Source organism: Rhinoraja longicauda, chromosome 17 (assembly GCF_053455715.1).
Source record: "Rhinoraja longicauda isolate Sanriku21f chromosome 17, sRhiLon1.1, whole genome shotgun sequence".
NCBI lineage: Eukaryota > Metazoa > Chordata > Chondrichthyes > Rajiformes > Arhynchobatidae > Rhinoraja > Rhinoraja longicauda.
The window spans coordinates 40,767,246-40,792,625 of NC_135969.1; the positions used below are offsets into that span (position 1 = coordinate 40,767,246).

The window sequence follows — 25,380 nt, forward strand, 5'->3', positions numbered from 1 at the left end:
GATTCAGGGACAGTTTCTTCCCAGCTGTTATCAGGCAACTGAACCGTCCTCTCACCAACTAGAGAGTGGTCCTGACCTCCCACCTACCTCATTGGAGGCCCTCGGACTATCTTTAATCTGGCTTTACTGGACTTTATCTTTCACTCAACATTATTCCCTTTATCATGTATCTGTACACTGTGGACGGCTCAATTGCAATCATGTACCGTCTTTCCACTGACTGGACAGCACACAGCAAATGCTTTTCGCTGTACCTCGGTACACGTGACAATAAACTAAACTAAACTAATTCAACCCCATTAATCCTATATTCACCAACAGGTATCAAATCTCCCAATAAATAAAATATAAGCTATGTAACAATCCATTAACCTTGCCTTACTGTGGATGGCCTGACTGTAATCATGTATAGTCTTTCCGCTGACTGGAATTAACATGCAAACCTGCACGTCTTTGGAGTGTGGGAGGAAACCGGAGCACCCGGAGAAAACCCACGCAGGTCACGGGGAGAAAGTGCAAACTCCGTACAGACAGCACCCGCAGTCAGGATCAAACCCGGGTCTCTGGCGCTGTGAGGCAGCAACTCTACCGCCGCGCCACCGTGGCATTTGGTTATGCCATTAATTAAACAAAATAACTGTGATTCTAACCTTTCAAAGCGAGAAACAATAACCAGACATTCATGATTTTTTTTTATCAGAAAGGCATGAAGATGCAAAAATGTTTCTTTAACAGATTATTAGAAAGATATTATCAAGCTTGAAAGGGTTCAAAAAAGATTTACGAGGATGTTGCCAGGACTAGAGGGTGTGAGCTCTTGGGAGAGGTTGAGTAGGCTGGGTTTCTACTCCATGGAGCGCAGCAGGATGAGGGGTGATCTTATAGAGCTGCATAAAATCATGAGAGGAATAGATCGGGTAGATGCACAGAGTCTTTTGCCCAGAGTAGGGGATCGAGGACCAGAGGGCATAGGTTCAAGGTGAAGGGGAAAAGATTTAATAGGAATCTGAGGGGTAACTTTTTCACACAAAGGGTGGTGGGTGTATGGAACGAGCTGCCAGAGGAGATAGTTGAGACAGGGACTATCCCATCGTTAAATAAACAGTTGGACAGGGACATGGGTAGGACAGGTTTGAAACATAGAAACATAGAAAATAGGTGCAGGAGGAGACAATTTGGCCCTTTGAGCTAGCACCGCCATTTATTGCGATCATGGCTGATCATCCACAATCAGTAACCCGTGCCTGCCTTCTCTCCATATCCCTTGATTCCACTAGCCCCTAGAGCTCTGTCTAACTCTTTTAAATTCATTCAGTGAATTGACCTCCACTGCCTTCTGTGGCAGAGAATTCCCCAAATTCACAACTCTTTGGGTGAAAAAGTTTCTTCTCACTTCAGTTTTAAATGGCCTCCCCTTTATTCTTAGATTGTGGCCCCTGGTTCTGGACTCCCCCAACACTGGGAACATTTTTCCTGCATCTAGCTTGTCCAGTCCTTTTATAATTTTATACGTCTCTATAAGATCCCTTCTCATCCTTTTAATCTCCAGTGAATACAAGCCCAGTCTTTCCAATCTTTCCTCATACGACAGTCCCGTCATCCCAGGGATTAACCTCGTGAACCTACGCTTCACTGCCTCAATAGCAAGGACATCCTTCCACAAATTAGGAAACCAAAACTGCACACAATACTCCAGATGTGGTCTCACCAGGGCCCTATACAACTGCAGAAGGACCTCTTTACTCCTATACTCAAATCGTCTCGTTATGAAGGCCATCATGCCATTAGCTTTCTTCACTGCCTGCTGTACCTGCACGCTTACCTTCAGTGACTGGTGTGCAAGGACATCAAGATCTCGTTGCACCTCCCCTTTACCTAATCTGACACCATTGAGATAATAATCTGCCTCCTTTGGAGGGATATGGACCAAGCGCAGGCAAGTGGGACTAGGGTAGCTGGGACATTGTTGGCCTGTGTAGGCGAGTTGGGCCGAGGGGCCTGTTTCCACACTGTATCACTCTATGACTCTATTAGCAAGTTATTAAGTGCACGCCATGTTTAGCACAGGAGGGAGAGATTACTGCAGGAGATATCTGTACGTCTCCTAGCAACACTCTGCAGAATGCTTCAGATTGCGACTGGGAGCATTCATTTGTCCATTAGCTTCGCCAGAGAGTGAGACTGACTTGAAAATACCAACGCCGCTTCCTCGTGAACCAGCTAAATGAATGTTACATAACTCTAGTTGAAATCAAAAATATCTCCTGGGGATGGAAATAATGGAAGGGTTATCATCGTGATAGATGGGGCAGATCGTGCACGGACGATCACAGGCCAGGTCATCTCATCCAAATCAATGCCTCCCGCGCACACATCAGCTTCTGTTGTCCATGATCTTACGAGAGGGGTGAAACAGTGTTACATGCACGGGCTGACACCCTACCTGGAACAAGAGTCAGCTTCAAGCAGATGGAACATTTGCCTATTAATAGTCATAGAGTCATTGAGTCAATAGACAATAGGTGCAGGAGGAGGCCATTCGGCCCTTCAAGCCAGCACCGCCATTCAATGTGATCATGGCTGATCATTCTCAATCAGTACCCCGTTCCTGCCTTCTCCCCGTACCCCCTGACTCAGCTATCCTTAAGAGCTCTATCCAGCTCTCTCTTGAATGCATTCAGAGAATTGGCCTCCACTGCCTTCTGAGGCAGAGAATTCCACAGATTCACAACTCTGACTGAAAAAGTTTTTCCTCATCTCAGTTCTAAATGGCCTACCCCTTATTCTTAAACTGTGGCCCCTTGTTCTGGACTCCCCCAACATTGGGAACATGTTTCCTGCCTCTAACGTGTCCAACCCCTTAATAATCTTATACGTTTCGATAATATCTCCTCTCATCCTTCTAATTAAATTCCAGTGTATACAAGCCTAGTCGCTCCAGTCTTTCAACATATGACTGTCCCGCCATTCCGGAAATTAACCTGGCAAACCTACGCTGCACGCCCTCAATAGCAAGAATATCCTTCCTCAAATTTGGAGACCAAATAGGGTCCTAGGGGCATGCAGTGTGGAAACGGGCCCCTCGGCCCAACTTGCCCACACCGACCAACATGTCCCAGTTACACTAGTCCCACCTGCCCGCGTTTGTCCCATATCTCTCCAAACCCGTCCTGTCCACCTACCTGTCCAAATGCCCAAATATACTTGTTCTTAATAAATATACTTAAATACTTTTAAACTGAATGGCTGAACTTGTTTTTTTATTCATCATATAAATAATTATTTCTGAAGTATATTTGGGGATTTGGACAGGTACATTTTATGTTACAAAATCAGGAATAATTATTTATAAGTAAATCACAATATGATGGAAAAAAATAAATCCAGTTATTAACCTTATTCAATGGACATAAAACACATTTAAAATTAGTAATTGAAAGGATGCAGGTCATTATCTATTATATAATAGTGCCTGCCTCAACTACCTCCTGCGGCAGATCGTTCCGTACACCCACCACCCTTTGTGTAAAAGAGTAAGTGTAAATATGTGTAAAAGTCGCTCCATTTTCCAGGTCTGATTGGAGTTTTTTAACCGAATTAGAACGACTCCCACCCCATGCAGGACACTGTTACTGCACTGAGTAGCTCCTTCAGTGACAGACTCCTTCACCCCAAGTGCGTGAAGGAGAGATATCGGAAGTCCTTCCTTCCCGCTGCTGTGAGACTGCACAACCAGCACTGCTCCCAGCAGACCAGTCAACAGACCAGTTAACAGTAACAGTAAAAAAAAAAACACAGTAAATGATGACAATTATCCTTATCTTTATTTTTATTTATATAAAATGAATGTCTCTTGCTATCCACTTTGCTGCTGTAACACTGCAAATTTCCCCGGTGTGGGACAAATAAAGGAATATATATTATTATTATTATTATTATTATTGTTCCTTAGGGCTAAATTCACAAAAATCGTAAACATTTCATTGTAAAGAACTAGGTTTTCGAATTTTAGAGCTGAACAATGTTTTTTTAAACATTGTGTTTGCAAACTGGCTCTACCATCTCCTCTGGCAGCTTTTCCCAAATCCCTTACAGCAGTGGTGTCCAAACCTTTTTCAAAGAGGGCCAGATTTGATAATGTGAAAATACCCAAGGGCCAATGCAAATGCATTAGGTAACTTATCATGGGAAATTAGATGTTGTCTGTTAACTAATGTGCTCCCCCCCCCCGGACCTTTAACTAATGCGCTCCCACCCCCCCCGCCCCCCCCCCCGCACGCCGTCAACCCCGCCGCCGGGAAGTGTAGTCGCCATCGCCGTCGCCTCTCCCGCTCGGGGGGGGGCGGGGAGGTCGGGCAGCGCTGACCGTCGGGAGGTGTAGTCGCCCTCTCCCCTCCCCTCTCCCCCTCCCCTCTCCCCTCTCCCCTCTCCCCTCTCCCCTCTCCCCCTCGCCCTACCTTCATTCTATTAGACAGTGCTGCCGGGCCATAAATAATACATTTAAAGACGGAAGCTGCGGGCTGTATAAAATCTGACCTCGGGCCGCGATTGGCCCCCGGGCCGGACTTTGGACATGTCTGCCTTACAGCCTTTGTGTGAACAAACTTGCCCTTCAGACTCCTGCACCCCGGCCACTCCCTCCTCTCCCCTCTCCCATCGGGCAAAATAAATAGAAGGGTGAAAACTTCACACCTCCAGATTCAGGAACAGTTTCTTCCTGGCTGTTATCAGGCAACCAGAAGGTATTTATTCACAAAATGCTGGAGTAACTCAGCAGGTCAGGCAGCATCTCAGGAGAGAAGGAACGGGTGACGTTTCGGGTCGAGACCCTTCTTCAGACTGATGTCAGGGGGGGCGGGACAAAGGAAGGATATAGGTGGAGACAGGAAGATAGAGGGAGAACTGGGAAGGGGGAGGGGAAGAGAGGGACAGAGGAACTATCTAAAGTTGGAGAAGTCAATGTTCATACCACTGGGCTGCAAGCTGCCCAAGCGAAATACGAGCTGCTGTTCCTCCAATTTGCGGTGGGCCTCACTATGGCACTGGAGGAGGCCCATGACAGAAAAGTCAGACTGGGAGTGGGAGGGGGAGTTGAAGTGCTCAGCCACTGGGAGATCAGATTGGTTAACGCGGACCGAGCGCAGGTGTTGAGCGAAGCGATCGCCGAGCCTGCGTTTGGTTTCGCCGATGTAATTAAGTTGACATCTGGAGCAGCGGATGCAATAGATAAGGTTGGAGGAGGTGCAGTCTGACCTTTCTACCACAACCAGAGATCGGTCCTGAACTACTATCTACCTCATTGGTGACCCTCAGACGATCCTTGATCGGACTTTGCTGGCTTTACCACTAATCTACAACCTTGTACTAAACGTTATTCCCTTATCATGTATCTGTAGACTGTAAATGGCTCAATTGTAATCATGTATTGTCTTTCCACTGACTGGTTAGCACGCAACTAAAGCTATTCACTGTACCTCGCTCGGTACACGTGACAATAAACTAAACCGAAACTGAAACTTTAATTATTTGCCTTCTAGATCCGATAATTAAGTTTTTGAATTTTGTTATTAAACACTGCGATTCTGAATTTTGAAACCTAATCAATTTTGCAGTTGCTGACATTTATGTTTCGGAAGATACACCTGTCAACACTGTAATATACAAAGTTATGGCAAACGATCCAGACCAAAATGATGCTTTGCAGGTACGTCTGCGATTTATTCATTTAGAAGGGTTCTTATTGCTCAAAAATAGTTGCAGTCAGTGAGGAAACAACATTATACCGATCACAACTGACGAAGGGTCCCGACCTGAGATGTCACCTCTCCATTTTCTCCAGAGATGCTGCCTGACCCGCTGAGTTACCCCAGCACTTCATAAGTTGTTGGAGCAGAATTATTCCACTTGGCCCATCAAGTCTACTCCACCATTCAATCATGGCTGATCTATCTTTCCCTCTCAACCCCATTCTCCTGCCTTCTCCCCATAACCCCTGACACCTTCATTCATCAAGAATCTATCAATCTCCACCTCAAAAATATCCATTGACGGCCTCCACAGGCAATGAATTCCACAGATTAACCACCCTCTGACTGAGGAAATTCCTCCTCATCTCCTTCCTAAAGGAACGCACTTGTATTTTGAGACTGTGGACTCTGGCCCTGGACTCTCCCACTGGTGGAAACATCCTCTCCACATCCACTCTATCCAGGCCTTTCACTATTCGGTAAGTTTCAATGAGGTCCCCCCTCATCCTCCTAAACTCTAGCGAGTACAGGCCCAGTGCTGTCAAATGCTCATCATATCTTGGTCTCCTTTTGTGTAAACCAGCACCTGCAGCCCCTTGCTTCTACATTACATCCATTGTACCCAGTTCCTTTGCTGTGAATGGACAATTTGCTTTTATAGTAACTGCAGTGGAAGAGTTCTTACCACACTGGTGTGCCGCTTGCTTCCACATTGTCTCTAAACTCCTGGGACGTGCTGGAGTGGGCTTGTTAATTTAGAGCCATGTTATTAACATGCTGTAAACACGCATCCACTCACGCAACCCCACGTCCTTCGGGCCATGGTGGAGAACTTTCCCGCCAGCCGACTGCCTTGGTGCAAATCGCCCCCAAAACAAAGATGCAAAGTGCTGGAGTAACTCAACGGATCAGACGACATCTCTGGAGAACATGGAGAGGCGATGTTTCGGGTCCGGACCCTACTTCAGACTGATCAGATCTATGGAGCTTTGTTTGTTACCTATGCAACTGCACTGTAAGATTTTTGTTGCTTTTGCCACACACGTGGGCGCCGCCATTTTTTGCGCCGTTATTTAAAGTCCAATGTCCGGTCGGCCCGTGAGCTCGTGTACTGGAGCAGTTCCCTGCAAACCGACGTCCTTCCCCTCTCCTCTCCTCTCCTCTCCTCCCCTCTCCTCCCCTCTCCTCTCTTCCCCTCCCCTCCCCTCCCCTCTCCTCTCCTCTCCTCTCCTCTCCTCTCCTCTCCTCTCCTCTCCCCACCATCTTTGTGTCCCGGGAGCGCCTCCTGCAGCCGACCTTGAAGCCTGCAGCTGGAGGCATTGCCCCGGTACACCCTCCTTGCTCCTCATGTCCGATGTTCCAGCGACCGACGAGTCTTCAGGTCGGGTCCCACTGACCAACAAGCCTTCAGGTCGGGTCCCACTGACCGACGAGTCTGCAGGTGAGGCCCCACTGACCAACAAACCTTCAGGTGTGGCCCCACTGACTAACAAGCCTTCAGGTGGGTTCCAGAGAGCTAGGTGATGGAGGGAAACCTGGAGGAGTGTTTAGTTTAGTTTAGTTTAAAGATACAGTGTGGAAACAGGCCCTTTTGGTCCACGCCGCCCAGCGATCCCCGCGCATTAACACTATCCTACACCCACTAGGGACAATTTTTACATTTACCAAGCCAATTAACCTACAAACCTGCACGTCTTTGGAGTGCGGGAGGAAACTGAAGATCTCGGAGAAAACCCACGCAGATCACGGGGAGAACGTACAAACTCCGTACAGACGGCGCCCGTAGTCGGGATCGAACCCGGGTCTCCGGCGCTGCGTTCACTGTAAGGCGGCAACTCTACCGCTGCGCCACCGTGACCGCGGGTGACCACCGTGAGTGGGGGCAGGACAAAGCCTGGCAGGTAGATACAGGTGAGGTGGGGGGTTTTGGAATTGGAAGATGGTTGGCCAAGCATCTATCTACTAGTGTAGATGGGGCTTCATGCCGACCAAGATGCCCATTCTGCACCAGTCCCACCTGCCCACGTGTGGCTCTAATGCCGCCAAACCATCGCTCTTTTCTCACTATGTTGAACACATGTCATGCACTATGATGTATCTTTACTAAAGAAATGAAGTGTATGTTTTTCAGTATATTTTTTCAAACATTTTAACTGGTGTTATTGTCTTCAACAGTATTCACTGTCAGGCAGCAATGACTTCCAGATTGGTGTCACAGGTTCAATATTTGTACAGAAGACACTAGATTATGAAAATGCAACGAAGAGGTAAATCAAACATATTTCAGCGTCTTTGCATTCCTCATACACCTACCACCCTTTGTTTCCATTTGTGCAAATAAAAGAGAAAGAAAAAAAAAATGTGTATTGAACGAGCTGCCGGAGGAGGTAGTTGAGGTAGGGACTATTGCAATGTTTCAGAAACAATTGGACAGTTACACAGATAGGACAGGTTTGTTGGGCTATGGGCCAAACGCGGGCAGGTGAGACTACTGTAGATGGGTCATGTTGGCCGGCGTGGGCAAGGTGGGCCGAAGGGCCTGTTTCCACGCTGTACGACTCATAAAGAATAAAAGAGGCTAAAGAGAATAAAAGAATAAAAGAGAATAAAGTAGGCTTGTGTTCACAGAGCATCTTATCATCTTTTTTAGAACTTCATGGAGTGCTTCAAAGCCTGTTATTAACAGCTAAAGTGCAGTCTCAGTTGTTTGGAGAAATAACAGGCAATTGTAAGAAGTAAAATTCATTGACTCTAATGTATTTTTAAAATTTTATTGTCGCTGAGGGGCAATAATGGTTAAGAAACAAGTTGCCTCCTTTGGTTGCAAGCAGATCTGCACAATGTTTTTAACGTTACAATCACTGTGAAGGAGGTTCAAGCAGCATCACCAGAGATCACGGATAGGGGAGGTTTCTGAGGGGAGGGGAGCAGGAAGTCAGAAGAGGGGTAGAGGTGGGACAAAGCCTGGCAAGTGATAGGTGGATAAAGGGCGGTATCACAAAATGCTGGATTAACTCAGCGGGTCAGGCAGCATCTCAGGAGAGATGGAATGGGTGACGTTTTGGGTCGAGACCCTTCTTCAGACTGATGAAGGACGACACTGTGGTACAGTTTGAGGGAGGCACGGTGGCGCAGCGGTAGAGTTGCTGCTTCGCAGCGAATGCTGCGCAGGAGACCCGGGTTCGATCCCGACTGTGGGAGCCGTCTGTATGGAGTTTGTACGTTCTCCCCGTGACCTGCGTGGGTTTTCTCCGAGAACTTCGGTTTCCCCCCACACTCCAAAGACGTACAGGTTTGTTGGTTAATTAGCTTGATAAATGTAAAAATTGTCCCTATTGGGTATAGGATAGTGTTAGTGTGCGGGGATCGCTGGTCGGCGCGGACCCGGTTGGCCGAAAGGGCCTGTTTCCGCGCTGTATCTCTAAACTAAACTAAACTAAAAACTAAGTTGCTGCCTTACCTCACTTACAGCACCAGAGACCCAGGTTCCATCCTGACCACGGGTGCTGTCTGTACGGAGTTTGTACGTTCTCCCTGTGACCATGTGGGTTTTCTCCGGGTGCTCCGGTTTGCTCCCACACTCCAAAGACGTACAGGTTTGTAGGTTAATTGGCTTCCATAAATTGTTAAATGTCCCTAGTGTGTAGCGTAATTCTAGTGTAGGGGTGATCGCTGGTCGGCACGAACTCGGTGGGCTGAAGGGCCATTTTCTATGCTGTATTTCTAAAGTCAAAAGCCTACGGTAAAATGGAGTGGGGTATGATTGGCAGATGGTTGGACAAAGGCCAGAGGTGAAAGGACAAAATGGTGTGAGATAAGAAGAGAAGGGGAAAAGAGGTGAGAATAGATGGGAACAGGGAGTAGGTGAAAGGGGACGGGATTGTGGGAGAAATGGGTGCACAAAATAAAGGAAAATCTGAGAGGAAATTCATCATGTCACTAAATTCAAGAATAAGGAATGAATAAATATTATAGACAATAGACAATAGGTGCAGGAGGAGGCCATTCAGCCCTTCGAGCCAGCACCGCCATTCAATGTAATCATGGCTGATCATTCTCAGTCAATACCCTGTTCCTGCCTTCTCCCCACACCCCCTGACTCCGCTATCATTAAGAGCTCTGTCTAGCTCTCTCTTGAATGCATTCAGAGAATTGGCCTGCACTGCCTTCTGAGGCAGAGAATTCCACAGATTCACAACTCTCTGACTGAAAAAGTTTTCTCACATTCACTAAAAACCTGATGACCAAAGCAGACTGAAGATAGACACAAAAAGCTGGAGTAACTCAGCGGGACAGGCAGCATCTCTGGAGAGAAGGAATGGGTGACATTCCGGTTCGAGACCCTTCTTCAGACTTCAGACTGAAGAGGTGTCCTGACCCGAAACGTCGCCTACCCATGTCCGCCAGAGATGTTGCCTGACCCGCTAAGTTACTCCAGTACTTTACCTTCTCTGCATGATTCCAACATCTGCAGTTCTTTGTTTCGTTTTTGTTTGAGGATGCAGCTCGGAAACAGGCTCCTCGGCCCACCGAGTCCGCCCGCTCCAACCAGTGATCCCCGCACATTAACACGTTCCTACACACTTGGGACAAGATGCCAAGGAAATCTCTCTTATCTGTGTAGGAGTCATGATTCAAGAGTCAAGAGTGTTTAATTATCATACGTCCCAGATAGAAAAATGAAATTCTTACTTGCAGCAGCAGAACAGAATGGGTAAACATAGTACACTGTAAACAATATAATAAACGAGAGAGGAAAAAAATGGTTCAGTGTGTGCATATACACATACTCACAAATACACCTATCTATAGATCATATATATATATATATAAATATACACACACACACACGCACACGCACACGCGCACACGCACACGCACACGCACACGCACACGCACACGCACACACACACACACACACACACACACACACACACACACACATATACAATAGACAATAGGTGCAGGAGGAGGCCATTCGGCCCTTCGAGCCAGCACCGCCATTCAATGTGATCATGGCTGATCATTCTCAATCAGTACCCCGTTCCTGCCTTCTCCCCATACCCCCTGACTCCGCTATCCTTAAGAGCTCTATCTAGCTCTCTCTTGAATGCATTCAGAGAATTGGCCTCCGCTGCCTTCTGAGGCAGAAAATTCCACAGATTCACAACTCTCTGACTGAAATTTTTTTTCCTCATCTCAGTTCTAAATGGCCTACCCCTTATTCTTATACTGTGGCCCCTTGTTCTGGACTCCCCCAACATTGGGAACATGTTTCCTGCCTCTAACGTGTCCAACCCCTTAATAATCTTATACGTTTCGATAAGATCTCCTCTCATCCTTCTAAATTCCAGTGTACACAAGCCTAGTCGCTCCAGTCTTTCAACATATGACAGTCCCGCCATTCCGGGAATTAACCTAGTAAACCTATGTTGCACGCCCTCAATAGCAAGAATATCCTTCCTCAAATTTGGAGACCAAAACTGCACACAGTACTCCAGGTGCGGTCTCACTAGGGGCCTGTACAACTGCAGAAGGACCTAGTGAGACCGCACCTCACTACGTACACACAAAACACAAAAAGAAACACAAGGAACTGCAGGTGCTGGTATATACCGACGGTAGACACAAAGGGCTGGAGTTACTCAGTGGGTCAGTGAATCTGGAGTATCTTCTGTACTGTTCTATGTTCTATATATTCACACCTACCTTGATATTCTTCTGCAACACCAATTATTATGTACAGTTTATTAGTAGCATTTCTTTTAAACTAACATCAGTTTTTGCAATTTGAAGCTATTCATTGGAGGTGAAGGTGACTGATTCAAGTGGTCTCTTCATTATTGGAACGGTGAAAACATTTCTCACTGACGTCAATGACAACAGTCCAGTATTATCGTGCACGTAAGTGTCGATACTTATTTGACCTGTAATATATATTAAGGGTAGCTTGTGCTGCTCCCACTGGTCTCATCTCCTGTCCATACCCTTCATACATTCAAGTATTACAATATTCTCACCCGTGAAATTAATAATCTAGGGCGTCGCGGTGGCGCAGCGGTAGAGTTGCTGCCTTACAGCGTTTACAGCGCCAGAGACCCGGGTTCGATCCCGACTACGGGTGCCGTCTGTACGGAATTTGTACGTTCACCGTGTGACCTCGTAGGTTTTCTCTGAGATCCTGAGTTTCCCCCCACACTCCAAAGACGTGCAGGTTTGTAGGTTAATTGGCTTGGTGTCATTGTAAATTGTCCCGGGTGTGTTTAGGATAGTGTTAATGTGCGGAGATCGCTGGTCGGTGTGGACTCGATTGGCCGAAGGACCTCTCTAAAACTAAAGCCAAAAGCCAATTGGAAAGCATGGAGTAGTTTCCAGCGTTATTTCTGAGTTGATGTGGAGCGAGGCTGTGATGGGATGAATCCCATGTTGAATTTCCGGTTGCTTCCTTAGCTGAAGTGGCTTCAGTTTCAAATTATTTGCTCAAACATTTAGTGAAAGTACTTCAATATTGAAATCTCTGCCACTGAATATTACGCTGTAAAGCCTGAATCTTCAGAATTCCCAGTTTGGCATATTTTAAAGGCAGCCTGAATAGGTCCAGACCGGAAACGTCACCTGTCCTTGTTCTCCAGAGATGCTGCCTGACCCGCTGAGTTACTCCAGCACTTCGTGTCTTTTTTTGTAAACGGCCAGCATCTGCAGTTCCTTGTGTTTTCATTAAAAGCTGTTTCGGCTCGGGACCACATTAACGTTAATGCCACATTAAGTTGTTACTGTTATTCCACAAATGAAATTTAGTGTTGTTTTTATAAACTCCTTAATTAGTATATCACCATAAAGTTTTATCTCATTCCTCTAACCTATATAATTGACAAGCTTTATTACACCACTAACCTTTCAAAGATTTTATGCAAAATCTGTTGTTGAATGTTGATTTATGCGTTAATTTAACTTAATGTTAGTTTAATTTACTGATAACTTGTGGACAAGACTAGTTCGCCTAATTTCTAATAAATTTCCAAACTGTTAGTCCTCTTCAGCATCGAACAAATGGCCTTTCCACAGTTTCCTTCCGAAAATGTTTTGCGCATAAATAGGGCTACCAGATGTTTTAGTTTAGTTAAGTTTAGAGATACAACGCGGAAACAGGCCCTTTGACCCACCGAGTCTGCGCCGACCAGCGATCCCCACACATTAACACTATCCTACACACTAGGGACAATTTACAAATTTTCCGTAGCCAATTAACCTACAAACCTGTAAGAAAATAACTGCAGATGCTGGTACAAATCGAAGGTATTTATTCACAAAATGCTGGAGTATCTCAGCAGGTCAGGCAGCATCTCAGGAGAGAAGGAATGGGCGACGTTTCGGGTCGAGACCTAAGGGTCCTTCTCTCCTGAGATGCTGCCTGACCTGCCGAGTTACTCCAGCATTTTGGAAATAATAACCTACAAACCTGTACATCTTTGGAGTGTGGGAGGAAACCGGAGCCCCCGGGGAAAACCCACGCGGTCACGGGGAGAACGTGCAAACTCCGGAAAGGCAGCACCTGTGGTCAGGATCGAACCTGGGTCTCTGGCGCTGCAAGGCAGCAACTCTACCGCTGCGCCACCGTGCTGTTTTATTGAGGACTGGCACAATCATTGTGCATTTTGAAGTAGAATCTAGTTTAAGAATACTTTTTAGGAATTTGTTGAAAAATTAGCAATGTCTTGCACTAACTTTGGCTCAACTAAGATCGTTTTGCACAGTTTCAAGAGTTTAACTAATGGCAAAGAAACTGAGCTGAAGGAAGATTCTAACTCGGGGAATACAGCGATTATAGACTTGGATGAAGAGCTTGCAGTAGGGACAACTATTGCCACCTGCACAGCCACTGATGCTGATGTGAAAAGCAAAATCACCTACCAACTTGATCCTGCAAACACTTATTTCACCATTGATAGAGGTAAGCTTCTCTGTACTTAAACAATGTCTTACAAATGTAATGTTGAGGCTCTATTAGGCGCTGGTAAGGCCGCATTTGGAATATTGTGAGCAATTGTGGGCACCATATCTGACGAAGGATGTGCTGGCTCTGGAGAGGGTCCAGAGGAGGTTTACAAGAATGAGTGGGTTAACCTATGATGAGTGTTTGTCGGCACTGGGCCTGTACTCGCTAGAGTTTAGAAGAATGATGGGGGACCTCATTGAAACATACAGAATAGTGAAAGGCTTGGATAGAGTGGATGTGGAGAGGATGTTTCCACTAGTAGGAGAGTCTAGGACTAGAGGTCATAGCCTCAGAATTAAAGGATGCTCTTTTAGGAAGGAGATGAGGAGGAATTTCTTTAGTCAGAGGGTGGTGAATCTGTGGAATTCTTTGTCGCTGTGGAGGCCAAGTCAGTGGATATTTTTAAGGCAGAGATAGATAGATTCTTGATTAGTATGGGTGTCAGAGGTTATGGGGAGAAGGCAGGAGAATGGGGTTAGGAGGGAGAGATAGATCAGCCATGATTGAATGGCGGAGTAGACTTGATGGGCTGAATGGCCTAATTCTACTCCTATTCCTTAAGAATTATGACCTTATGAACTGCAGATGCTGGTTTAAACTGAAGATTGACACAAAAAGCTGGAGTAACTCAGCAGGTCAGACAGCATTCACAAGTTCACAGGTTATAGGAGTAGAATTAGGCCATTCGGCCCATCGAGTCTACTCCGCCATTCAATCATGGCTGATCTCTGCCTCCTAATCCCATTTTCCTGCCTTCTCCCCATAACCCTTGACACCTGTTCTAATCAAGAATTTGTCCACCTCTGCCTTAAAAATATCCACTGACTTGGCCTCCACAGCCCTCTGTGGCAATGAGTTTCACAGATTAACTACCCTCTGACTAAAGAAGTTCCTCCTCACCTTCTTTCTAAAAGAGCGCCCTTTTATTCTGAACTTAGACTCTCCCACCAGTGGAAACATCCTCTCCACATCCACTCCATCTACTGTTTGCCTTTCATTATTCTGTAAGTTTCAATGAGGTCCCCCTTCAACCTTCTAAACTCCAGCGAGTAGAAGCCCAGAGCATCTCTGGAGAAAAGCAATAGGTGACGTTTTGAGCCGAGACCCTTCTTCAGACTGAGAGTCAGGAGAAAGGGAAATAATAGATAGATGTTATAAATCTCAACTCGGTCCTGAAGATGACAGTCCTAGCTGACTCAATCTTTGCTCATTGCTGCAATTTTTTCCATTCATGGGAGTCCTGGCAACATCTTTGTAAATCTCCCTTTTGTCTCCCTCCAGCATCTCTACAGTAATTGGTGACCAGAACTGTACACACTACTCTAACTAGTACCGTATACAGGTGTAATGTTTCTTAGTGTGACTATGACTCAACTAATACTCACAAGGGAAAGTGCTGCGTGGGTTTTTAACCATTTATTGACCTGTCACGATATCTTTATATTTCTGACAAAAAAAAATCATTGCCTTGAACAGTTAATTCTGCTGCCTGACCTGTTGTGTATTTCCAGAACTTTCTTTTTAATGTCAGACTTTCAGATTTTTTTTGTTGATTACCTTTCCTGGTCTGCCGACATGTAAACTCACAGATGTATGCAGGTGTGCAGCGCAGTAACAGGCCCTTTGGCCCACGTCGTCCATGCTAACCCTTTTTGCCCATCGACACTAACCCCATTTGCCCATATTAGGTCTGCGTCCTTTCTGCCTGCGATTATACTTCCTGGGCCTGGTCATTTATTCATCTTGTGGGATGATAAATCCGTTGATATTTCCTCTTTTACTATGTTCATCCCATCCAATATTTCCCATTTACTTAAAGACAATGTCAGAATCACCTCCGTCTTTAAAAGCATTGAGTTGTAGTTATTCAGCGTGGAAACATCAATGATATATGTAAATTATCAAAAATATTGAAATTCATCCTATTTGCTGATGACACTAACATTCTTGGTTCTGGTGAAAATTTACAGCAACTTTTGGACAGTATCACCTCAGAATTTTGCAAAATTAAAAAATGGTTTGACATTAACAAATTATCACTAAACTTGAGCAAAACAAAAATTATGATATTTGGGAACAGTTAAATAAACAATCAAGCACAGGTACAGATAAAGGGTGTTAACATAGAAAGAGTAAATGAAACTAAATTCCTTGGGGTGATAATAGATGAAAAAATTTGCTGGAAATCTCACATTAAACATATCCACAGTAAAGTATCTAGAAGCATTTCAGTTCTGGCCAAAGCAAAACATTTCCTAGATAACAAATCACTTCGCATTCTGTTCTGTTCACTAGTTTCACCTTATTTAAGTTACTGTATAGAGGTGTGGGGAAGTACATATATAAGTTCCCTACAACCACTATTCATACTGCAAAAAAGAGCCATTAGAATCATTCATAATGTCGGTTTTTGTGAACACACCAACTCATTATTTATAAAGTCTAAAATAATCATTGTGGAATATCAAACAGCTCAATTCATGTACAAAGTGAGAAACAATTTGCTACCAAGTAACTTACAGGAAATGTTTTATGAAAGAGAGGGGGGGGGGGGGTATAATTTAAGGGGAACATTAAATTTCAAGATTCGCAATACTCGAACAACAATGAAAAGGTTTTCTATATCAATCAGTGGAGTAAAGCTATGGAACAGAATGAATGTGGAATTAAAACAATGTTCAAACATCATCCAGTTTAAAAACAAATATAAACACATGATTTTTTCTAGGTACAGTGAGGAGGGGGATTAACAGTCACCAGGGGTCTACATATAATAACACATCATTATTTAAATAAGTATATTTATATGAACATATAAGGGTGTATGAGTATTTTTGTATTAATATCGGATACTTGATAAATATTGATTAGGGAATGGGGTAGGATTAAATAAGTTCACATTTCTTCCTACTCCTTTTCGCACATGTTAAGTAATGGATGAAATTCCTTGTATTTCTTCTGTTTTTTTGTTTATTTTGTTTTTTAATTGATGTCTTTTAACATGTTCGAAATAAAATAAAATGAAAAAATGAAAAACAGGCCCATCCACCCACTTAGCCCACACCGACCAACATGTCCCATCTACACTAGTCCCATCCGCCTGCATTTGGCCCATATCACTCTCAACCTGTCCTGTCCATGTACCTATCAAATTGTTTCTTAAACTTTGCAATAAGCCTTGCCTCAACTAACTCCTCCTCATTCCATACACCCACCACCCTTTGTGGGGAAAAGTTACCCCTCATAAGGTCATAAGTGATAGGAGTAAAATTAGGCCATTTGGCCCATCAAGTCTACTCCACCATTCAATCATGGCTGATCTATCTCTCCCTCCCAACCCCATACTCCTGCCTTCTCAGATTCCTGTTAAATCTTTCCCCCTTCACCTTAAACCTTTACTCCCTCTGATTTCCCAATTCCCTTACTCTGGGCAAGAGACCCCGTGCGTCTACCCGATCTATTCCTCTCATGATTTTATAGTTCATAGTTTATGGAGAAAGGTTTAAAGGAAATGTACGTGGCAAGTTTTTTATACAGAGGGTGTTGGGTGCCTGGAACACACTGCCTGGGGTGGTGGAGGCAGATACGATAGTGGCAGTTAAGAGACTTTTGGATGGGCACATGGATACACAGAAAATGGAGGGATATGGGTTAGGTGCAAACAGAGGAGTTATTTGTGATATCTGACTGCAGGTGATAGCAATTTGTAGACATTAGACTTTGGACTTTAGAGACACAATGTGGAAAATAAAGGTTTGTCTTGTTTCGACCCACCGAGTCCGCGCCGACCAGCGATCCCCGTACACTAGCACTATCCGACACGCTACGAGAAATTTATAATTTTACCTCGCCAATTAACCTACAAACCTGCACGTCGTTGGAGTGTGGGTGGAAGCCGGAGCACCCGGGGAAAACCCACGCAGACAATAGACAATAGACAATAGGTGCAGGAGGAGGCCATTCGGCCCTTCGAGCCAGCACCGCCATTCAATGTGATCATGGCTGATCATTCTCAATCAGTACCCCGTTCCTGCCTTCTCCCCATACCCCCTGACTCCGCCATCCTTAAGAGCTCTATCCAGCTCTCTCTTGAATGCATTCAGAGAATTGGCCTCCACTGCCTTCTGAGGCAGAGAATTCCACAGATTCACAACTTTCTGACTGAAAAAGTTTTTCCTCATCTCAGTTCTAAATGGCCTACCCCTTATTCTTAAACTGTGGCCCCTTGTTCTGGACTCCCCCAACATTGGGAACATGTTTCCTGCCTCTGACGTATCCAACCCCTTAATAATCTTATACGTTTCGATAAGATCTCCTCTCATCCTTCTAAATTCCAGTGTATACAAGGTTAGCCCTGTGACGCAGGTCACAGGGAGAACGTACAAACTCCGTACAGACAGTGCCCGTGGGCAGGATCGAACACGGATCTCTGTAAGGAGTAACACTACCGCTGCACCACCGTGCCTCTGCTGTTAGCATTTGACGATGAAGGCTCTGCTTGTGGAAGCTCTCTCCACAGGCTGTTACAGCCTGATGTCAGCCACATAAATGGTGGGAACTTGTTGTCACAAGTCTTTGTTCTTAATTTCTATGAAGCAGTCGGATTGGGTTTCATGTTTGTAAAATCATCCTTGAGGTATCTCTCGTCCACCCTCTTGCTGTGTCTTCAGAAAAGCTAAGGTGTCAACTTAATAATGGCCCTGGGGAGCTGTTTATCACAAGTAACTATATTTAGAGGGCTTGCAGATTTTGAAGGATTAGATAACTTTAGTCTAGTTTAGAGATACAGCGCAGAAACAGGCCCTTTGGCCCACCGAGTCCACACCGACCAGCGATCACGCCCTATGCTCGTGCTGTCCTACAAACACACTAGGGACAGGTTTTACAGTTTTACTGAGGCCAATTAAGCTGCAAGCCTACACGTCTTTGGAGTGCGGGAGGAAACCGAACATCTCGGAGAGAAAACCCACGCAGGTCACAGGGAGAACGGGCAAACTCCGTTCAGACAGCACCCGTAGTCAGGATCGAACCCGTGTCTCTGGCGCTGTGAGGCAGCAACTCTACCGCCGTGCCACCACACTGTCGGCGTGAGGACTAGCAATATGCAACTTGTCTGTGATCACATCCCTCGTGTCTGTCAGTGATGATGTTGCCCCAACCTTCTTCATCTTCCAGGGGCAGGGACTGTGATTGTTTTCACACAAATGGACCGGGACCAGAATGGGTTTCAGGCAGTTCAGACATTCTCCGCTGAAGCCTGTGATGAGGACCTGAAGTGTGCAGAAATTCCAGTCAGAACAAACATCCTTCCAATTAATGACAACATTCCGTCCTGCAGCCCGACTGTGTACAGGTAATTATTTTACACGAGTAGTTCATAAGGCCCAGCAGCAGAATTAGGCCACTCGGCCCATCAATTCTACTCCACCATTCAATCATGGCTGATCTATCTTGCCCTCTCAACCCCATTCCCCTGCCTTCTCCCCATAAGCCATCAAACCATTACTAATCAAGAATCAACAGTAAATAGACACAAAATGCTTGAGTAACTCAGCGGGTCAGGCAGCATCTCAGGAGAGAAGGAATGGGTGACGTTTCGGGTCGAGACACCTTCTTCAGACTGACCCTTGATCAGTCTGAAGAAGGGTCTCGACCCGAAAGGTCACCCATTCCTTTTCACCTGAGTTGCTGCCTGACCCTCTGAGTTACTCAAGCATTTTGTGTCTACCTTCAATCTGAACCAGCATCTGCAGATATTTTCCTATCAATAGTAGATCAAAGTGCAGGAGTAGCTCAGCGGGTCAGACAGCATCCCTGGAGTACCTGGAGAGGTGACCTTTCAGGTCGGGACCCATCTTCGGCTAAAGAAGGTGTCACGACCCGAAACGTCAGCTACCCACTGACCCGTCGAGTAACTGCAGCTCCCTGCGTCCTTTTGTGTATCGCTGTGTCATTTGCAAAGTTACTAATCACACCATCTCCTCTCGCATTTAGATTGTTAGCGTTTTAGCAAATATCCCAGCAGAGTTCGTTTTAAGATACTTTTGGTCTACTGTGTTGTTCCGACTGAATCCTGACTCTAAACCTACCCGATATCTGTTTTTGTCGATAATTTCCTTTCAGAATTTCATATCCTGAAACGGTCCTTCGTGAGACAGTGGTCGCGACGTTAATCTGTTCCGACTCTGACGTCCCAACAGACACGTTGTCATATGTTCCCATTAGTGGGTCTCTTGGCCCCGGAAATACCTTTGTGCAAAAGCCCGGGGCTGATAATGTAATACAGGTAGGCCTTCTTTAATTAGTTCGCAGTGTCTAAGTCTCGTTGTGTCTTATTACTGGAGTGGGTGATTTTATCAAACTCACTATGTTACGGTTCCAACTGGGGAACTTCAAATCACCTGGTGAAGCTGTGCAGAAAATTAAATGACTTGCATCCTGCTGAAATATTAAAATAGAAAACACGGCATATGCATTTCACATTGCACAGGAAGGAACTGCAGATGCTGGTTTAAACCGAAGATAGAAGCAAAAATGCTGGGGTAACCCTGTGGGTCAGACAGCATCTGGAGAGAAGGAATGGGTGACGTTTCGGGCCGAGACCCTTCTTCAGACTGAGAGGCAGGGGAAAGGGAAACGACAGATATAGAAGATGATGTAGAGAGATAAAGAACGATGAATGGAACTTTTTTGCATATCTTTCATTCATTGTTTTTTATCCCTCTACGTCATCTTCAGACTGAGAGTCGGGGGAGAGGGAAACGAGAGATATATTTCATTTCATTTCACATTACATTTCATACGACCATCCATTGTCTCTGACTGTGTAGTGCCACAGTCATCTTTGTCCCCTGTATCCATCAGAGTCTGATAGACAATAGAAAAAAGCTTTTCACTGTACCTCGGCACACGTGAGAATAGACAATAGACAATAGACAATAGGTGCAGGAGTAGGCCATTCGGCCCTTCGAGCCAGCACCGCCATTCAATGTGATCATGGCTGATCATTCTCAATCAGTACCCCGTTCCTGCCTTCTCCCCATACCCCCTGACTCCGCTATCCTTAAGAGCTCTATCTAGCTCTCTCTTGAATGCATTCAGAGAATTGGCCTCCACTGCCTTCTGAGGCAGAGAATTCCACAGATTTACAACTCTCTGAAAAAGTTTTTCCTCATCTCAGTTCTAAATGGCCTACCCCTTATTCTTAAACTGTGGCCCCTTGTTCTGGACTCCCCCAACGTTGGGAACATGTTTCCTGCCTCTAACGTGTCCAACCCCTTAATAATCTTATACGTTTCGATAAGATCTCCTCGCATCCTTCTAAATTCCAGTGTATACAAGCCTAGTCGATCCAGTCTTTCAACATACGACAGCCCCGCCATTCCGGGAATTAACCTAGTAAATCTACGCTGCACGCCCTCAATAGCAAGAATATCCTTCCTCAAATCTGGAGATCAAAACTGCACACAGTACTCCAGGTGCGGTCTCACTAGGGCCCTGTACAACTGCAGAAGGACCTCTTTGCTCCTATACTCAACTCCTCTTGTTATAAATGCCAACATTCCATTGGCTTTCTTCACTGCCTGCTGTTCCTGCATGCTTCCTTTCAGTGACTGATGCACTAGGACACCCAAATCTCTTTGTACGTCCCCTTTTCCCAACTTGACACCATTCAGATAATACTCTGAAGTCTAATGTGGTTCTAATTAAAAGGTTACATTGTGTTTCGACAGTTTTATTGCCAATGATTTTAGTACATTGGACATGTATTTTTTTTGTTATTTTTCTGCCAGAATCATAAATCACAAAATGTTGGCTCAATAAAAAGATTTATTCATTTCTGAAGTGGTTTTAATTATGCCTTCGCCTTCCATAAATGTCATACCAACAGGTTTTACAACAGATTACATAATGGCCTTTGTTATTGAATGCCAAAACTGAACTAAAATTATTTTTTTATTATTCTGAAGCAAACATCGCAGCTTTTCTTTCGCGAGGTACATGAGTGCAGATAGAACTGGTGGAATTTTATTGATATTCTGCAGTTTCATTATCATTATTATCACCAAGACTAGTTTTAACGAGGTTTATTTGATTACCTGGTGGTGGCACACCTGGTAGAGCCGCTACCTCACAGCGCCAGAGACCCAGGTTCAATCCTGACCTCGGGTGCTGTCTGCGCGGAGTTCCGACGTTCTCCCTGTGACCACGTGGCTTTCCTCCGGGTGCTCCGGTTTTTATCCCACTATCTAAGACTTGTGGGTTTACAGGTTAATTGGCTTCAGTGTGTGGGGGGTGGGATAACACACAAGTAATGTGATCGATGATCGATGGTCGGTGTGGACTCGGTGGGCTGGAGAGCCTTTCTCCATGCAGTATCTGTCCATTAACGTCACTCATTCCTTCTCTCCAGAGAAGCTAGCTGTCTGACCCGCTGAGTTACTCCAGCGCTTTGTGCCTATCTTCGGTTTGAACCAGCATCTGCAGTTCCTTCCTTTGCTATTCATTCAGTACTTGGATGTAAGCATTGCAAATGCTTTGGTGTGATTCAAATCCAAATTCCATCATCAATGGTGCAGTATTCTGCCCTGTCAATTCTGCTTGTCACGATTATATATAAGGCAATCTCTGACCTGGTACCTTGGTTTCCAGGTTGGGTCCAAGGACTTGGATTATGAAGACATTGCCATCGCTGCTGTGGGCTACACTTACACCATGATGATAGCGGTGTCCGACTCCAACACTTTCACTCACACCGGTGAGAGATGTTCTTTCTTTACGTACATTTGACAGAGTGAATCAATGTTTAATCATGCAGTCGGGAGGATCTTTTGAAGTAAAGGATGAATGTAACATGACTGAAGGATATGAAAAATTCAACTTATATACCTTGACAATTCCACTTTTGTGTTGTTTTAATGATGAGTTTGGGAATGGGTTTTGGGAATGGCCTTTAGGACATGTTGGCTGGTGTGGGCAAGTTAGGCCAAAGGGCCTGTTTCCACGCTGTGTGACTATAAGACTTTATGAATTTAAGTAGCAGATCCATGGTCCATGGGTTTTGTATTCCAGACACTAAATGGTTTCCTACACATCCATTGGGATGAGCACAAAGTAGATTTTTATTTTAGTTTAGAGATAAAGCATAGAAACAGGCACTTAGGCCCACTGAGTCCGCACCAACCAATGATGTGAACCAATGTGGATCATTGTCAACTTCTCCACATCGACGAGACCAAACGCAGGCTCGGCGATCATTTTGCTGAACACCTCCGCTCAGTCCGTCTTAACCTACTTGATCTCCCGGTGGCTCAGCACTTCAACTTCCCCTCCCATTCCCAATCTGACCTTTCTGTCCTGGGCCTCCTCCATTGTCAGAGTGAGGCACAGCGCAAATTGGAGGAACAGCACCTCATATTTCGCTTGGGCAGTTTACACCCCAGCGGTATGAACAATGACTTCTCTAACTTTAGACAGCCCTTGCTTTCCCTCTCTCTCCATCCCCTCCCCCTTCCCAATTCTCCCACTAGTCTCACTGACTCCGACTACATTCTATCTTTGTCCCGCCCCCTCCCCTGACATCAGTCTGAAGAAGTGTCTCGACCCGAAACGTCACCCATTCCTTCTCTCCAGAGATGCTGCCTGACCCGCTGAGTTACTCCAGCATTTTGTGTCTACCTTGGATCAATGTTGGCATGGACTCGGTGGGCCGAAGGGCCTTTTGCCATGCTGCATCTCTAACAGAAACACGCAAACCAAAGTAAGTCCAGTGTGAAAGTTGAGAAGCTGATGCCAGTGAATCACTGTCCCCTGTAGGACTGACTATTACATTCCTTGCTGAGGCAGCCAATGTACAATTACAAAATTAATGCAAACTTCAATCTTTCAGCTACTCTTCTTGCTGTTAAAAAACCAACAAAAATCCAGGTCTTGTTGAACGATGTGAAGCCACGTTCTTAACAGATTTCTAAGACATAATTACTGTTAAACCATGACTTTGGCCATATTTTCTGAAGAAGGGCGGCACGGTAGCGCAGCGGTAGAGTTGCTGCTTTACAGCGAATGCAGCGCCGGAGACTCAGGTTCGATCCTGACTACGGGTGCTGCACTGTAAGGAGTTTGTACGTTCTCCCCGTGACCTGCGTGGGTTTTCTCCGAGATCTTCGGTTTCCTCCCACACTCCAAAGACGTACAGGTATGTAGGTTAATTGGCTGGGTAAATGTAAAAAAAAAAAAAATTGTCCCTAGTGGGTGTAGGATCGCTGGGCGGCACGGACTTGGAGGGCCGAAAAGGCCTGTTTCCGGCTGTATATGATATGATATGATAAGGGTCTTGACCCACAACGTCAGCTATTCCTTCCCTCCAGAGATGCTGCCTGACCCGCTGAGTTACTCCAGCTTTTTGTGTCTATCTTTTGTGCATGCAGAGTCCTATTTCCTCAAAGTCACTATTTAAAAGATCTACGGCTTTTTAAATACAGTAAACCCTCGTCATAACAGAGCATAGGGGTGTAATTGTGTCTGTTGTTGACGATTGTCCACTATAACTGAGGAAGGGATTATCATTGTGTAAATTGATAAAATTATGAGAGGAATAGATGAGGTAGAGGCACAAAGTCTCTTTGCCCAGAGAGGTGAATCGAGAACATAGGTTCAAGGTGAAGGGGAAAAGATTTTTTATAGGAATCTGAGGAGTAACTTTTTCATGCAAAGGGTGTATGGAACGAGCTGCTGGAGGAGGTATTTGAAGCTGGGATTATCGCAATGTTTAAAGAAGCAATTAGACAGGTACAAGGATAGGACAGCTAAGTGGGACTAGTGTAGTGGGACGTGTTGGTCAGTGTGGGCAAGTTGGGCTGAAGGGCAATATTATGTGATAGGAGCAGAAGTAGGCCATTCGGCCCATCAAGCCTACTCTGCCGTTCAATCGTGGCTGATCTATCTCTCCCTCCTAACCCCATTCTCCTGCCTTCTCCCCATAAACACAGTTTCCACAGTGTATGACTCTATGACTCTAAGTAGGAGAAACAACTGTAGTTGTTGGTAAATACACAAAAGGACACAGAGTGCTGGAGTAACTCAGCGGGACAGGCAGCATCTGTGGAGAACATGCATAGGTGACGTTTCACAGAGTGCTGGAGTAACTCAGCGGGTCAGGCAGCATCTGTGGAGAACATGCATAGGTGACGTTTCACATAGTGCTGGAGTAACTCAGCGGGTCAGGCAGCATCTGTGGAGAACATGCATAGGTGACGTTTCACATAGTGCTGGAGTAACTCAGCGGGTCAGGCAGCATCTCTGGAGAACATGGATAGGTGACGTTTTGGGTCGTGACCTGTCTTCGGACTCTCGGTCTGGAGCTGGGCGTGGGATCCGGGTGAGTTGATGGTCCCGGGCTGCTGGAGGCTGGGGGAGAGGTGAGGATAGTCGTGGCCCAAGGGCGACCGGAGTGCCGGTGAGGATTGGTGGTGGTGGCCTGGTAGTGGCCGGGGAAGCTGTGTGGGCCGGCGGTGGCACTAGAACGGTCCATCCACCATAACCAAAATCCATTACAGAGAGGCCAGTAGCGCAGCGGTAGAGTTGCTGCTTTACAGCGAATGCAGCGCCGGAGACTCAGGTTCGATCCTGACTACGGGT

General features: G+C 45.5%; 1 protein-coding gene across 1 annotated transcript in view; it reads left to right on the plus strand.

Annotated features, from left to right (window-relative positions):
- LOC144601562 (cadherin-related family member 3-like) overlaps nt 1-25,380 on the plus strand; it is a 51,107-nt gene that overhangs the window by 5,511 nt on the left and 20,216 nt on the right. Inside the window, 7 exon segments of the mRNA XM_078413760.1 lie at nt 5,613-5,704; nt 7,923-8,014; nt 11,544-11,651; nt 13,502-13,698; nt 18,919-19,096; nt 19,867-20,029; nt 22,396-22,501. Of these exon segments, the coding sequence (XP_078269886.1) occupies nt 5,613-5,704; nt 7,923-8,014; nt 11,544-11,651; nt 13,502-13,698; nt 18,919-19,096; nt 19,867-20,029; nt 22,396-22,501 (936 nt within the window).